We start from the raw sequence: 14,755 nt of genomic DNA, 5'->3' as shown, positions 1-14,755 counted from the left end.
ACATAACTGCATTTAGAACCAAACAGTGAAATTAATAATGAATGAATACTCTTTTTTCACACTATACTCCACTGACCCAATGCAGTACTGTTACGGACCCTCGCAGGTCTGTGGACCCTCAGTTGAAAACCATGGCATTAGACATGACATTCAATCCACTATCCAACAAAATCCTGGGAGCACAATCTCAACTGTCCCCATCATTTCTTAAAGTGACACTCGTGCATATAACCAGTCAGAAAATTCTAATACTCTGTTAGCCTCAAGCAAGTTTTCTCCAGTCGTATTTTATGATGCAACATTCCATCCTTCATTTTATGGCTATATTACAATACTATATAGATGAAAACACATACAGACAAGCACATATTCTAGATATAAAAATGAGTATTTAAAACTATTACAAATGCTGTTAGCTGGTAAATTATCAAACATCTGGTCCACTTGGGTTTTCTTTTTATCTCTTAATACCTTTGGGAAACGTGAAAATGAAATCAGTGACAGAAATATACTAAAAATAGGTCAGATGTGCCACCTCGTGTGAACCTGTTCCAGTTGTGGATTTTTGAGAATCATTATGCTGTGAACAAACATTTCTGAAACGCTTTGATTTTTCCCTACTTTCCATCTGTTCTGCTGCTTGAATGAATCTGTGGGTTGCTTGTCATTCATAAAAGACTTGGAATAGCATGAGAAGTAAACAATTGTTTCAAATTCTCCAAATGTTCTCTGATGTGGTCAGTGTTATTTAAATTTTGCCATGCTCAAACTGAACTGAAAGCTATCTATGCTAATGACAGTAGCAGGTGCTTTAGGTGCCCTGATGTCAACAATCAGTGGTTAACTGCCCATGTAAGAGCGACATTTAACTGCTCTAGAACAAGAGAAAAGAGTTTCTTGAAATAGCAGAGTCAAGTCAGAACTCTTACAGGCACTAATTTAATCTTTTGGGAGGTCTACGGACATCTGCTCTACTAAATCAATATGTTTAGAAACTGGTGAGGAACATGTTTAAAAAGAGAACTAGGACATAAAAAGGTATGTGGAAGCATGAAGATATTTTATCTACATAGAAATGATTTGTTAAACAAACTTTATATTGGATCGATTTATTCATTCTGAAAAACACAAAATAACAAAAAGCGTGGAATGCTTCAAATAAAATTGTTAAGAATAGAAGATCTGTTCAGCATAAAAATTATTTCCCAGTATGAACAAGGTTTGGACTTATTAGAAGAAGCACTAACCTCTATAATGGTGACTTCACATAAAACACCATACAGTACATTAGCACTCAACCACAAAAGTGACATTAAACAGAACCATGAGCACAGCTACGGCCTTATTCATTACCAACAACTATTTACAATCTTTATAAAGGTGCATTCCATTTGTACTCGTATACCAGAAATTCCAACCCCCAAGTCAAAGGAAAAGTGATCGCAACAACTATAACATCAGAATCTAAAATGTTCAGCACATCAGCATAAGTGAAACAGTAGTAATATATTGTTTATTAGCACTTCTGTGTGTCTGTGTCTCAGCAGTGCACACAGTACTATCCAACCACTCTCTTTGGACATGATACTTCGGCATTATCTCTGCAAAATTTTTATCGACTGGTATTAACGTTTGATGCCTCCATCTTGGTTTTGCCTCTTGTTTACTGGAACACAGTCAACTTAGATGTGACGTCATTCCCAGCTCAGACATCTGAGGTAAAAGGAATGCATTTCTTCCCCCCGCCTACTTATTAAATATTCATATTTGCAAGTCAATAACCACTCCCTTAAACACCATCACTTGTTTTTTTGTTTTTTCTTTTTCTTTTTCTGTTCAACTTACAAGTTTGCAATTTACATTGTTCAAAAGAAAGAATAATATAGAGATATTACATATTATAAACTAGATTTCATTTAGCAAAACCAATCAAAACATTATTTTTTCTGTTGTACAGTAGTTTCAGGGGAGGTGCAAAGGAGCTGCTATCAAACAAAGGTCAAGGAAGAGAAAGTTCAAGGACGTCATGTAATAAACCTTCAGAGAACATACAATTTCGATTATGAGTCTCTTGAGAGATGATGTTGCGATCTGAGACAGGAACATCAACAGCTCTGGTATACCCTAACTGACCTTCTACAGCAGTGCAGAACATATTGGACATTGATGTAAAGGTGTTAGCAAGGGTTTAGCAACAATCACAGAAAGTATGTATGCAGTCTGACATATTGACACACCAGCTGATCCTCGCTTTTACCATGCCAAGAGAGAAAAGTAGTGACTTCTCTCTCAAAAGATCATCCATAAGGCTCTTATATTTACTCCACGATGTATTGTGTCCTGCACTCTATAATTTTCTATAATTTTCACAAATTATAGGTATACAGAAAAAATTCAGTCCTCTCTTTTTCTAAAAATAATAGTGCCTAAAACTGTACCTGAAAAAACGTGAATGATTTCTTTATCAACACAAAAGAAAGAAGGGCATCTTCTGTATAGCTATTATTGTAAAACTGTCTCTCACACACACACACACACACACACACACACACACATACACACACAGAATGGCCTGCTTTCATTTCAGGCCGCCCCTCCTACCATAGCAGGAGATGCATCTCTCACCACCTGGGATGTTACCCGGCACTGGAAGTGGTAATTGCATTTTCAATTATAGACATGTGTGCGTGTATGTTTGGGTTGGTGTGCCACCTGATCTTGTGCAACAGTTGCTGTATGTGCAGGACATTATTTATTGTATAAATGAGATGAAAATCTATTCCAGCTGAGCATAATTTTTGATCTACCAAAACAGTCACATACTATCTGCATCCTTGTTCTGGGTTGAGACATCAATGACAGCTTTGCTTGCCATGTAAAATATTCACTTGTACTCTAAAGGCCTGTTCATACCAAGAATAACTATTACAATATTACAACTATATTAGTGCCCACACCAACACACAATAATATTCTCTTTATTGTAAGCATGCACTGCAGTTATGTGTTGTGGTAGTGCTATTCTTTTAAATTTTCATCATTATCCTATACTATATTCCTTGGTGTGAACAAGCCTTACAAGATGGTGATGAGTTTGTTTCTGCATCAAAATTTGGAGATCAAAGTTCTGCATCAGATTTGGAGAAATTTAGCATTACATCACAACAATAGATCCTCTCCAGTAAATGGGTTCTGTCAGACTGAGAGTCAACTGATTAAAACATCACAATAATCCGAAAGTAATCCACACCATTCCAGTCCATCAATTAATGTCTTATGAAGTGAGAATGTGTGCATTTGTAAGAAACAAATCCATAAATAAGGCATTTTAACTTTAAACTGTCACTTCTGGTGAGTCCATAACCCGAAATAATGCTTATCCAGTAGAAAAGTCCATCCCCTCTTGTAACATCAAAATTGGCCAACTTAGTTGTTTAGAACTGTTTTGGACTGTTTTCGCTTATAGCCAGTGCTTGATCCATGTATATATACTGTATCTGTCCTGATTCAGACGGATAACTTTTATACTGAAGAGCTCAATAGAGGACTATTATGGATGTTTTAGACAGAAGCAACAATTTAAAGTAAAAAAAAAAAAAAGCCTTTTATTTTGTAAGAAATTTGTTTCTTACAAACGCACAGCTTTTCATTTCACAAGACATTAACTGATGGACTGGAGTGGTGTGGATTATTTGTGGATTGTTATGATGTTTTTATCGGTTATTTGTACTCTCATTCTGACGGCACCCATTCACTGCAGAGGATTGATTGGTGAGCAAGTGATGTAATGCTTCGTTTCTCCAAGTCTGTTTCAATAAAGGAACAAACTCATCTATATCTTGGACAGCCTGAGTAATTTTTCATTTTTGGGTGGACTATTCCTTTAAGATAGACCTGTGTTTACCAAGGGGGCCTTTCACTTGCATTCCTTCTGAGCAGTTTTTCATTTTTAATCTCTCCAACCAAAAACACATGTTCATGCCATACTCATAATTGCACTAACACTAATGTGTCCTGGCAACTTCAAACAATATGAGCGCCCCTTTACGCGTCATAATGAACAGACGCCCGAGTGAGTGAGTGAGTGGCCTCTCACTCTCTCTCTCTCTCATGTACTCGCACATTTTATCACTCCGACATCTGGCGCTTTTCACTAATATAATCCCTCTTCCCTTCCGAGCCTCGTGCATCCCAACAAGGACAACAAGATGGTCTCTATCTATCTATCTATCTATCTATCTATCTATCTATCTATCTATCTATCTATCTATCTATCTATCTATCTATCTATCTATCTCATCTGAAGGACAGATAGTTAAATCAAATAGGCACAACATCTAATATTGAATAACAGGCAGTGTACTTTTGAGATAAAGTAAAAACAATAAGACGGTAGGCCTATCTATGAACAGCATAAATTTATACATTATAAACAGGTAGACATCGCATCTAATGGACAAGATCCATCTGCACATGTTTCCTTCAATACTTCATCTCTTTAATCTTTAGCGATCTTGAGCCACCTGCCATATCCGAGCGCGCGCTCATCTGGACATCAAAGCGGATTTGGCGCGGCCAGACACTTTCATGCCGTTACACACAGCGAGCGTCAAGTATTGACAACCCATCTACACTTAGAGACGCGACACAAGTGGAACGCTCGCGTTATAATGAACGAATGTCTATATCTGCGCTGATATTAACTAAAAAAGAACCGACTCATTCTGGATTCATTCGGACGAAACTGGCGTGATTCACTAAAAAGAAAGGGGCTGTTGGTGCTCAGCTGAAATCGGCGGAAAAAATGCACTACAGATTTGTTCATGAACGTGATTAAAATCATTTAGTTTCAATGATTTAAAAATTGAAGCCGTTCTGAAAAAGAACCGGTTCTCGGTTCTCGGCGACACTAATATACATAAGGCCTACAAAGTCATTTTATCTACACGCTCTTACGAGGAAATTGATGGGAACACGCACGAAATTGTTAACGAAACGTTTATTTATTCGCCAAAGCCAAGTGCTTCGCCATATAATATCAACAATTCTAAAGCCATGTGTGTATATGTGATCATTGAAGCTCTGCTATAGCAAGGGGGTGTGTGGAGGGTGTGATGAGACATTTAAAGATCGGTGGGTGTGATACTCACTCGCTTTGCCCTGTTTGGGTCTCTGGAGGAGCCGCTGGACGGTAATCAGATCCTCCGTCTTCACCGCCTGCAAGAGTTCCTGTTCTTTTCCCATCCTGGTCAATCACACACTCTCTCTCACACATGCAGTCATGGCTATACTTCTACATCCAGAGCATCTTCAGGGGACCAGGCGACCATAACGGTGCCGTTAACGCCAGCGCATCCTCGCCGTACATCGTAAAAAGGTCGAGTGCGCAGAGACGCGCTAGACGCGTTTACATGCCCAGTGGAATGACCAGTGGAGTCCACGCAATCCCTAACGACGAAAAACGGTGTTATTGCGTACTGAGGTGACAGTGTCCAATCGGTTTCAGGTCAAAGAGACGGCGCGGAAACCTTGCGCGCATTTACGCACGGTGACATGGTTGTACTGCTACAAAAATAGCAGATGCTCTGTAAATCAAAACGGAAGGCGTCTCTTTGACCCGAAGCTCACAGAGAGACCGTATATATTACGTAAATATCCAGGCAGATGTGCGCGCGGCCGCTGGAGGTTGTAATCCGCTGTCGCTTTCTCATGTGCGCATGTATGTGTGTGTGTGTGTGTGTGTGTGTGTGTGTGTGTGTGTGTGTGTGTGTGTGTGTGTGTGTGTGTGTGTCAGTGTATGTATGGCAAGTCGTTTTAACATTAATTCTTTAAAACGAACTAGTATTTTATGTTACTTTACATATTTTAATACTACTAAATAACACACTAGTGACTACATATTTTTTTTTTCAGTTTTACTGGAAAAACTATTTTCTAACAGGTACTCTCTATTTACTTAGTAATAGAAAAACTAGAACAGTTACTAATGAAACTTTGTGATAAGAGATAGTTAACCCAAAAATGACAATTCTGTCATGAATTACCCACCCTTATGTCTTTCCAAACCTGTAAGACATTTGTTCATCTTTGGAACAAATTAACATATTTTTGATGAAATCTGAGAGCTTTCTGACCCTCCATAGACAGCAATGCATGCAACTACCACATTCAAGGCCCAGTAAGGTAGTAAGGACATTGTTATGTGCGCAAAGAAAACAAAAATAACGACTCTATTCAACTGACATTATTATGTCAATTATAACGGCTTTATTCAGCTGACAGATATACGTTCTGACATAGAACCCAGATGAGCTGTGCCTAGTTTACAAGCAGATGAGAATGCACACTGTAAACAGTCTTCGTAAACATGTCTGAAGATTTCGATAGAGAGGATGACTTGCAATTTATTGCCCAGCCGTATTTATTTGAACCAGAATATACAGACTATGAATTAAGTGAGATGGATGTTCTAAGTCAGAACGCTGGTTCCTATGTCAGCAGCAGCACACGCATGTGTAGTGGTGAACTCTCATTATTAATGTTCCAACTAATGGAATTGTGGCCCTGAAACCAATTAATCTATTTCAGTTAAAATCAATGCTAACTTACTTAACATACAAATTTAATAAACAAGTAAAACATTAAAATCATTGTTGAAAGAGACAATTTGTTGTATACTTTCATATAGCCACCCACAACCTTACTATGAGTGCTACTCTAAGCACAATGGTACCCCAAAAACTTCAACATAACAAAAAGGTTTAATTACAATACATTTGGAATTTTTAAATTGCAATCATTTATTTAAGTCAAGTGATAATAGTTCGCCAGAATTTCTTCTTTTAGTGACTAATTTACAAAAGAACACTAATCACTACTGGATGACTTACTAGTAATTAGTAAATTAAATGAAATAAATGATAAAGCAGCTTGCCATATCGTGTGTGAGCGCGACTGCTTGGTTAAATTGATGGTGCTGCATCAGTCAGGGGGCGTGACTAAATAGACCCTTTCCCATGAGCCTGACAGATTAAAAAGGAAGAAAGCAGTGTGTGCTGTATTTGTGTATGTGTGAGCAACCATGTTTTTGAGGAGAAAGGTCGCAGGACAGATTTTAGCAGGGTAGATACTGGCCATGTATCGCTTAACCAAAGGCACATGGTCTTCTAAAGAAAGGGGGGAAATAGCACACTGTTATATGAATATCCAACCTTCTTTCTTATATTGAATATTCTACAATTTTCACGCAGCTTTTTTTTATACTGTCCACCACATGGTCCCAAAACTGTACATGGCGTCAGAAATAAAATACAACACACAAGGCATCTTTTTTGGTGCATGATAGTCCCTGGTCAAAATATACCTTCATTTTATGGAGAAAAATGGGGAAAATAATGTGTGAGCTGTTCCTTTAAATCTCACTGGTGGCCCTCAGACACTGATAGCCATACTGATTATTATCATATAATTTAACCGCTCCCATTCTCTCTATCTGTCATTTCAGCCATAATTTTGGTGACAATCTTACAATTAAAAGTCTGTGATACGATACATTACTCCCTAAGGGTGTCAGCAAAACCAGAGCAGATGTCTAATTTGGGCTCCATTCTAACCCACATCAGTCAGTGGGTAATTGGCCGTTCTTTACTTATGTTGCACTGTCAGTTTTAAGGACTGCAGTGGCTAAATTTATACTTAGTTATTTGCGAGGTAAAACTTGTTATCCAAATTAACTGCAGGTAGATTCCTCTCCTACCAGTTCCCTGCTCTCTCCAACCTGGATCTGCTACATTTGTATTTATCAACCAGAACATTAATCACTAGCTCACCAACAGTTTACTCCTGAAGATCTACCTTCCTGCAGAGATTAGTTCCAACTCTAATTAAACACAACTGAACCAACAAATTCAGCAGGTGTGTTGACTGGGCTGGAACTAAACTCTTTCGAAGGTAATTATCCAGGGAAAGGACTGCGATACAGTAAGGGATTTCTTCTATTTTCAGTGCAATGTAGCAATTTTGTATTTTTTAATATTATTTTAGTATTATTAGATATTATTTTTGCCATTTTAATATTTTCCTAATGCCGATTCTCATTAGATTATCATTACTGTAGTACAAAGATTATGCATTAATGCAAATATGTAAAAAACATATTTTCTTTGTTTTGATTTTTATGTTGTCATTACATACAATTTCAGTCTTTCTTCTGTAAAATCCCATGTTTAATTAATGTAATGTGTGACTTATGGTTTTTTTTTTTGTTTTTGTTTTTTGGAGAAGCCCCGGTTTCCCCGGTTTGACAGTGGTCTTCAGCTCATCTGCATTTTTTGGTCTCGTTTCTCATTTTCCTTTTGACAATACCCCATAGATTCTCTATGGGGTTCAGGTCTGGTGAGTTTGATGGCCAGTCAAGCACACCAACACCATGGTCATTTAACCAACTTTTGGTGCTTTTGGCAGTGTGGGCAGGTGCCAAATCCTGCTGGAAAATGAAATCAGCATCTTCAAAAAGCTGGTCAGCAGAAGGAAGCATGAAGTGCTCTAAAATTTCTTAGTAAACGGTTGCAGTGACTTTGGTTTTCAAAAAACACAATGGACCAACACCAGCAGATGACATTGCACACCAAATAATCATAACAGACTGTGGAAACTTAACACTGGACTTCAAACAACTTGGGCTATGAGCTTCTCCAGCTTTTCTAGAGTCTATGGGATTTTTTTTTAAATGTGATATAAAAATTTTTCTCATCTGAAAAGAGGACTTTAGACCACTGGGCAACAGTCCAGTTCTTTTTCTCCTTAGCCCAGGTCTGTGGTTCAGGAGTGACTTAACAAGAGGAATATGACAACTGTAGCCAAATTCCTTGACACGTCTGTGTGTGGTGGCTCTTCACATTCCATTCCTTGTGAAGTTCACTCAAATTCTTGAATCGATTTTGCTTGACAATCCTCATAAGGCTGTGGTTCTCTCGGTTGGTTGTGCATCTTTTTCTTCCACACTTTTTAATTCCATTCAACTTTCTTTTAACATGTTTGGATACAGCACTCTGTGAACAGCCAGCTTCTCTGGCAATGAATGTTTGTGGCTTACCCTCCTTGTGAAGGGTGTCAATGATTGTCTTCTGGACAACTGTCAGATCAGTATCTGATTGTTATATGCCATGATTGTGTAGCCTAGTGAACCAAACTGAGAGTCCATTTTGAAGGCTCAGGAAACTTTTGCAGGTGTTTTGAGTTGTTTAGGTTGTTGGCATGTTTAGATGTTTTGATTTTTTGAGATATTGTATTTTTTTGTTTTTGTTGGTTGTTTTTTTTAATTGTGAGAATTTATAGTAACAATTAATTAAACTAATTCAGTCTGTGTGCACTGAATTTATTTAATACACAAGTTTCACAATTTGAGTTTGAATTACTGAAATAAATGAACTTTTCCACGACATTCTAATTTATTTAGATGCGCCTGTGTGTGTGTGTGTGTATATATATATATGTATATATATATATATATATATATATATATATATATAACAAACAGTTATTTTAAATCACAGTAATATTTCACAATATCACTTTTTTTTACTGTATTTTTGACCAAATAAATGCAGGTGTGCATAAGAGACTTCTTTCAAAAAAAAAAAAGTCTGACATTTTTTAGCTCCAGAGTATATAAAAAAAATAGTATTAAAGTAATAACTCAAATGGGAGACAAAATATTATATACAGTTAAAGACTGCCAAGTCCAAAATAGCACAATATACTGGAAAGCGATACTAGAATCAGCCAAAGACATTATTTATTCATCAAAATGTATTTCTCAATATGAACTAAAAAGCTTACTGAATAAGCAGCAGAACATACCAATATGCATTAAACTTATAAATTTACTCTAATAATTAATTAATTTCATCTTGTGAAATTAAGTTGCAAACCCAGCTGCCACACTGTAAAATAAAGTGCACCCGATGGGAACAGTGACCCCAGTTAATACTAGGTATCGCTAGTGAGTATACTTATGTCCATGTGTGAGATTGATGCTAATGGTTAGTGCATGTGTGTGTGTTAATGGGTAGCACCACTGGGTGTTTAAGTAAATGATTCACATTGTTAAGTGTGTCTAGGGATGTTTTTTAGACTCTGTGAGTCACATTAGGTTAGTTAGATCACATGTCTAAATGCACTGATTATTCGATTAAGCATGTATGTATGTATGCGTGTGTGTAGTCATGAGTGTTTGTGTCTATGTGCAGGTGCATGTGTACATCTCTCAACCCAGAGCAAGCAGCGGGGTTTGTGTGTCTTCCGGGATGTGTTTCATCTGCCTTGTTGTTTTCATGTAAGGTGCAAGTTGCTTCATTAAACTGATGTGTTTAATGATCAATTCACACACAGAGCTGACTGACCAGAATGCCTTGTGTCTTTCTGTCCTCCTTGTCTTGTTGTCTTAGTCTGTGTGTGGTGTGTGTGAAGGCAGGACATGGCGTCTAACTCTACCACTGAATTTTTTGCCCTTTCCCAGTCCTTCAGTGTATCTGATATCATTGTAATTGGAGCATATTTTTTATTGAATGTCGCTGTTGGAATATGGGTGAGGTGCATTAGTGTATTTGGATAATATGAATTGTAGATAATAATAATTATTTAAAAAAATAGTTTAATAATTTTCTGTTCTCAGAGTGTTTATATATTTGAAACATAAATCTAAATTTTCTGTAAAAACATGGATGTAAACTGTGGAAATATAAACTATTTAAATTGAACACTATTCTAACATTATCTGTGATGTTAGACTGAGAAATACAACTCCATTTTAGTTTAGCATAAACTGTTCTATGTATGTGTGTACTGTATTTCAGTCATCTTGCAGAGTGAGCCGAAACACACTAAGTGGATATTTTCTGGCTGGCAGAGACATGGCTTGGTGGCCGGTAAGTGATAATTACTGTTAACTGACCCAACTAGAGAAATATTTAAATTTATTTATTTATTTTTATTTATTAATTTTTTTAAGGTAAATAAAATTACCTTTATTATTCTTTTTTAAATAAACAGATTATTTGAAATTTTATCTGCTATTGTTTATGTTTAAAAACTACTTAAAAATGATAATAATAATAAAAATTGACCTTGATTTAGTATGGTTAAAGCCTAAAAATAGACTAATAATGAGCAGATAAAATGACAAATAATCAGTTTCTTTTTTAATAAATATGAAAACAGACTATTTGTACTTTATTTGCTCATTTTTATTAAAAAAAGAAAGAAAGAAATTTAAAAACAAAGAAATAAAGTTGTTATGAAGAATATAAACTACAAAGGTTGATCTCAAGACAAGTATTTCATGAATAATGTTGTAAAATGTAGCTTCTTTTTTAAATAGATAAAAAAAAACATGTACATGAACTTCTTATTTTCAAAATCCAGATTATATATACACACACACACACATTTTGACCTAAAAACTAGATTTTGAAAATAAGAAGTTCATGTACATGTTTTATTTTTCCTATTACCTATTATATATATAAAATAAAGCAAATACATAATGCATTGGGAAAATTTTGCACTTATCAAATCAGATCACTAAGCTAATTTGTGACATTTATCAAGTAAACTCTACAAAAGACATTTCCAGCTTCCACTAAAGAAAAAGATGGGCTTTAACAGCTTTAACAACTCATGCTGAACAAAATAATTTTGCACAGTTCACGCAGATAGAGAGCCACTGATTAATGCAACAGACTGACCAAATAATAAGACATTAAAATGAGTGTTAATTATTTTTTATGTATATTATGTATAATTCAATAAAAAAAAATAATTGAATGAAAAAGGCTTTTAATTTTTTTAACTAGTGGTTTTCAGACACACATATATGGAAAAACATATTTTAGGTGCTGTACAAGTAACTTTTTGATTTTTTTTTTTTTTTACCGTTTTCACCAACACTAATCATTTTACTTCTTTTGCAATCCCTTTAAATAGTAATGCAGAATGACAAAAAATAGTATAGGATTAAACCTCCATGTAGCATCTCAGTTAAAATGAGGTCATACAAATTTAGTCCTGTATATAATTATTATACATATTAGACATGCATTATAATTATACAAGAATTAAAACAATGTTGATTAGTTTAGCATGCATGACAAACTGCAGACACTGCCTGATGTTTCATGTCAAATAGCCTGCAGAAATGAAGTCTGATGCTGACTGCTGTAAATCTAGTTGTTTTTTATGTAGAGTCTGAGAACTGCACTAACCTGTGCATGAATGGATGCAGATTGGTGCATCTCTGTTTGCCAGCAGTGAGGGTTCAGGGCTGTTCATCGGTCTAGCTGGGACAGGAGCAGCGGGAGGGATCGCTGTAGCTGGATTTGAGTGGAATGTGAGTGACACCATTTTTAATGCCTCTTTTCCAGTTTCCTTCTTGCATTTATTTTGAACAAGTACAAAATATTTATTAGCCACAATTAGTAATTGGGCATTATTTTAAACACAAATAAATCTTCATGTAAATGCACCTGCATTCGATCAGCACTAGGGGGAGAAAGAGGACCAACTTCTGTCTTAAAACAGGAATTATGGACGCTAAATATCCTATTCTTAGATTTTGTCTAGACTGTTGGTCCTTTCTGTCAGTCCTTTGTCTAGTCTGTCATTTCTCAAATCCTAACAACAAGATAAATGAACCTGAGGAACAAAAGCCTATATAAATAAGACCTCAAATTGTTTTTCAAAGTATGTGCTGGGTTTTTTTTTTTTTTTTTTTACTTATACTTATCTAAATATGATAGGTTTATATTTAAGTGAAGTTAAAAAAAAATAACTTTGACAATTAAATAATAACAAATAATTCAAGTTTAAGATAATTCAAGTTGAAATGACTTCCAATTTGATTATTTAATTTGATCATTTAAAGCAGCAACTGAACTTTTTAAGTTGAAGTATGTGGAAATTATTTACACGTATATATATTCATGATACAGTACAACTAAAAAGTATTTGCAACCTTAAATTTGTTGGTAACTGCTTGGATGCCAGTATTAGACAATAAATATCATATAAATGGCATTTATTTAAACCTTCCTTGTGCTAAAAAAAAAGGGTCGCCGTGATTTTGCCAAGTAAGACATGTTCCTGGATCAACATCTTTTGATGATCCTGGATGAACATCATTATCCAAAAATATAGACTTAACCCAATCCCTACCCCTAAACCTAACCCTACCCATAATTTATTTCTAAAATCAGTGGGAAATGATAGCTAATTAACAAGAGTGTTGAAGCACCTAACCCTGATCATAAGCCTAAAACAAATATTTCCTGAAAAGGATGTTGATCCAGGAACATGTTGTACTTGGTGAAATCACTCTCACCAAAAAAAAAAAAAAAAAAAGACCCTGCTATTTGCCAAAAACCGACACTATGAAAAACATTTGTGTAATAATTGCCATCTATTTTTATGTTCTCCATTATTGTATGTTCAAAATTAGCTGCAGAGACACAAATAAAAAAAATAAAATAAAATAAGGAACAAAAAAAAAAAACTTTTTTCATGACTATTTGCACACTGAGGTGCAAACAAGTACAAGATACAACAAATACTTAACAAGCAAAACATTCAAATCTTATAATATATTATAGTCAGATGTGCCTTAATTTTCTTTTTGCAGTTTCTCTATTCAAAGGAAACATATTATCTCATGCAGATTTGCTTCTTAGGTGAATTGATCTTTTTTAAATGTGCTTCACTAAAAAAAAAAATCGATTTTCTGCAGTGCAGTAATATATTTTCTCTCTCTATTAGGCAACTTATGTCCTATTGGCTCTTGCCTGGATCTTTGTCCCAGTTTATGTGTCTTCTGGGGTGAGTTTTAGACATACACCAAACCACCGCTTATACTGAACTGCGAAGTGAGCTATTTAGTCTGTGAATTAATAATTGAGAACTTATGTTTAATGCTGCCACATGCACTATAGACTCACAGTCTCTTTCTTTCTCACCATAACTCACCGCTACTTTCCCAGATTTGCCTATTAATTTGCTTAGTTCGTGCCATTCCCTCTGCACTTCTTGTCTCTCTCTCACAGATTGTCACAATGCCAGAGTATCTGGGTCGACGGTTTGGAGGAGAACGAATTCGCATGTACTTGTCAGCTCTCAGTCTGATGCTGTCTGTGTTTACCAAGATCTCAGTGAGCACGAAAACACATACATTCATAATGTTTCATACAATGTTTGCCATATCATTCACATATATTCCCACAAAGCTAAAAGTCAAACATTAATCTACAAAGACTTCATTTATTGAGACCTGTATTGCTGTGCTGGCATGTTTCTGTACCTAAGGAATTTGAAGTTGTGAAAGAGAATGTGGTTTAGCTGTGTTTCAACATCTGTTTCTCACTGCAGACACACAGAAACACTTACACGCGAATGCTCATGCTGCCTTGTTGGCATGCTAGGAATTAAACTTTGGCACTTAAAAAAACAATATTTGTCATAAAAGTGTTAGAAGTTATAAGTGGTAAAACTACATATAAAAGTTTGGGCTCAGTAAGACATTTCAAGAAATTAATACTTTAATTATAAGTACATTGCATAAGTATTCAAACCCTTAACACAGTACTTAGCTGAAACACCTTTACAGCCTCAAGTATTTTGGGGTATATGTTGTGACAAGCTTTGATCATCATCATTTGGCAATTATCTGCCATTCTTCACCTCACCTGCATGTTCACCTCTCAAGCTC

The 14,755-nt window shown here is 35.6% G+C and overlaps 2 protein-coding genes across 3 annotated transcripts in view; one reads left to right on the top strand and one right to left on the bottom strand.

Annotated features, from left to right (window-relative positions):
- The window catches only part of si:dkeyp-9d4.3 (caskin-1), a 41,543-nt gene extending 35,802 nt beyond the window's left edge, over positions 1-5,741 (bottom strand). For both annotated transcript variants that reach the window (XM_042716955.1, XM_042716956.1), the window contains exon 1: positions 5,151-5,741. In XM_042716955.1, the coding sequence (XP_042572889.1) occupies positions 5,151-5,244 (94 nt within the window). In that variant the 5' untranslated portion in view covers positions 5,245-5,741. The remainder of the gene's footprint in view (positions 1-5,150) is intronic.
- Positions 5,742-10,446: 4,705 nt separating this feature from the next.
- Positions 10,447-14,755, top strand: part of slc5a10 (solute carrier family 5 member 10) — a 28,466-nt gene continuing 24,157 nt past the window's right edge. Inside the window, exons 1-5 of the mRNA XM_042716952.1 lie at positions 10,447-10,588; positions 10,857-10,928; positions 12,284-12,388; positions 13,810-13,869; positions 14,094-14,198. Coding sequence (XP_042572886.1) covers positions 10,478-10,588; positions 10,857-10,928; positions 12,284-12,388; positions 13,810-13,869; positions 14,094-14,198 — 453 coding nt within the window. The 5' untranslated portion in view covers positions 10,447-10,477. The remainder of the gene's footprint in view (positions 10,589-10,856; positions 10,929-12,283; positions 12,389-13,809; positions 13,870-14,093; positions 14,199-14,755) is intronic.

This window comes from Cyprinus carpio, chromosome B1, assembly GCF_018340385.1.
Source record: "Cyprinus carpio isolate SPL01 chromosome B1, ASM1834038v1, whole genome shotgun sequence".
NCBI lineage: Eukaryota > Metazoa > Chordata > Actinopteri > Cypriniformes > Cyprinidae > Cyprinus > Cyprinus carpio.
Note: the sequence above shows the minus strand (reverse complement) of the source record. Positions and strands in the feature narration are given on the sequence as shown.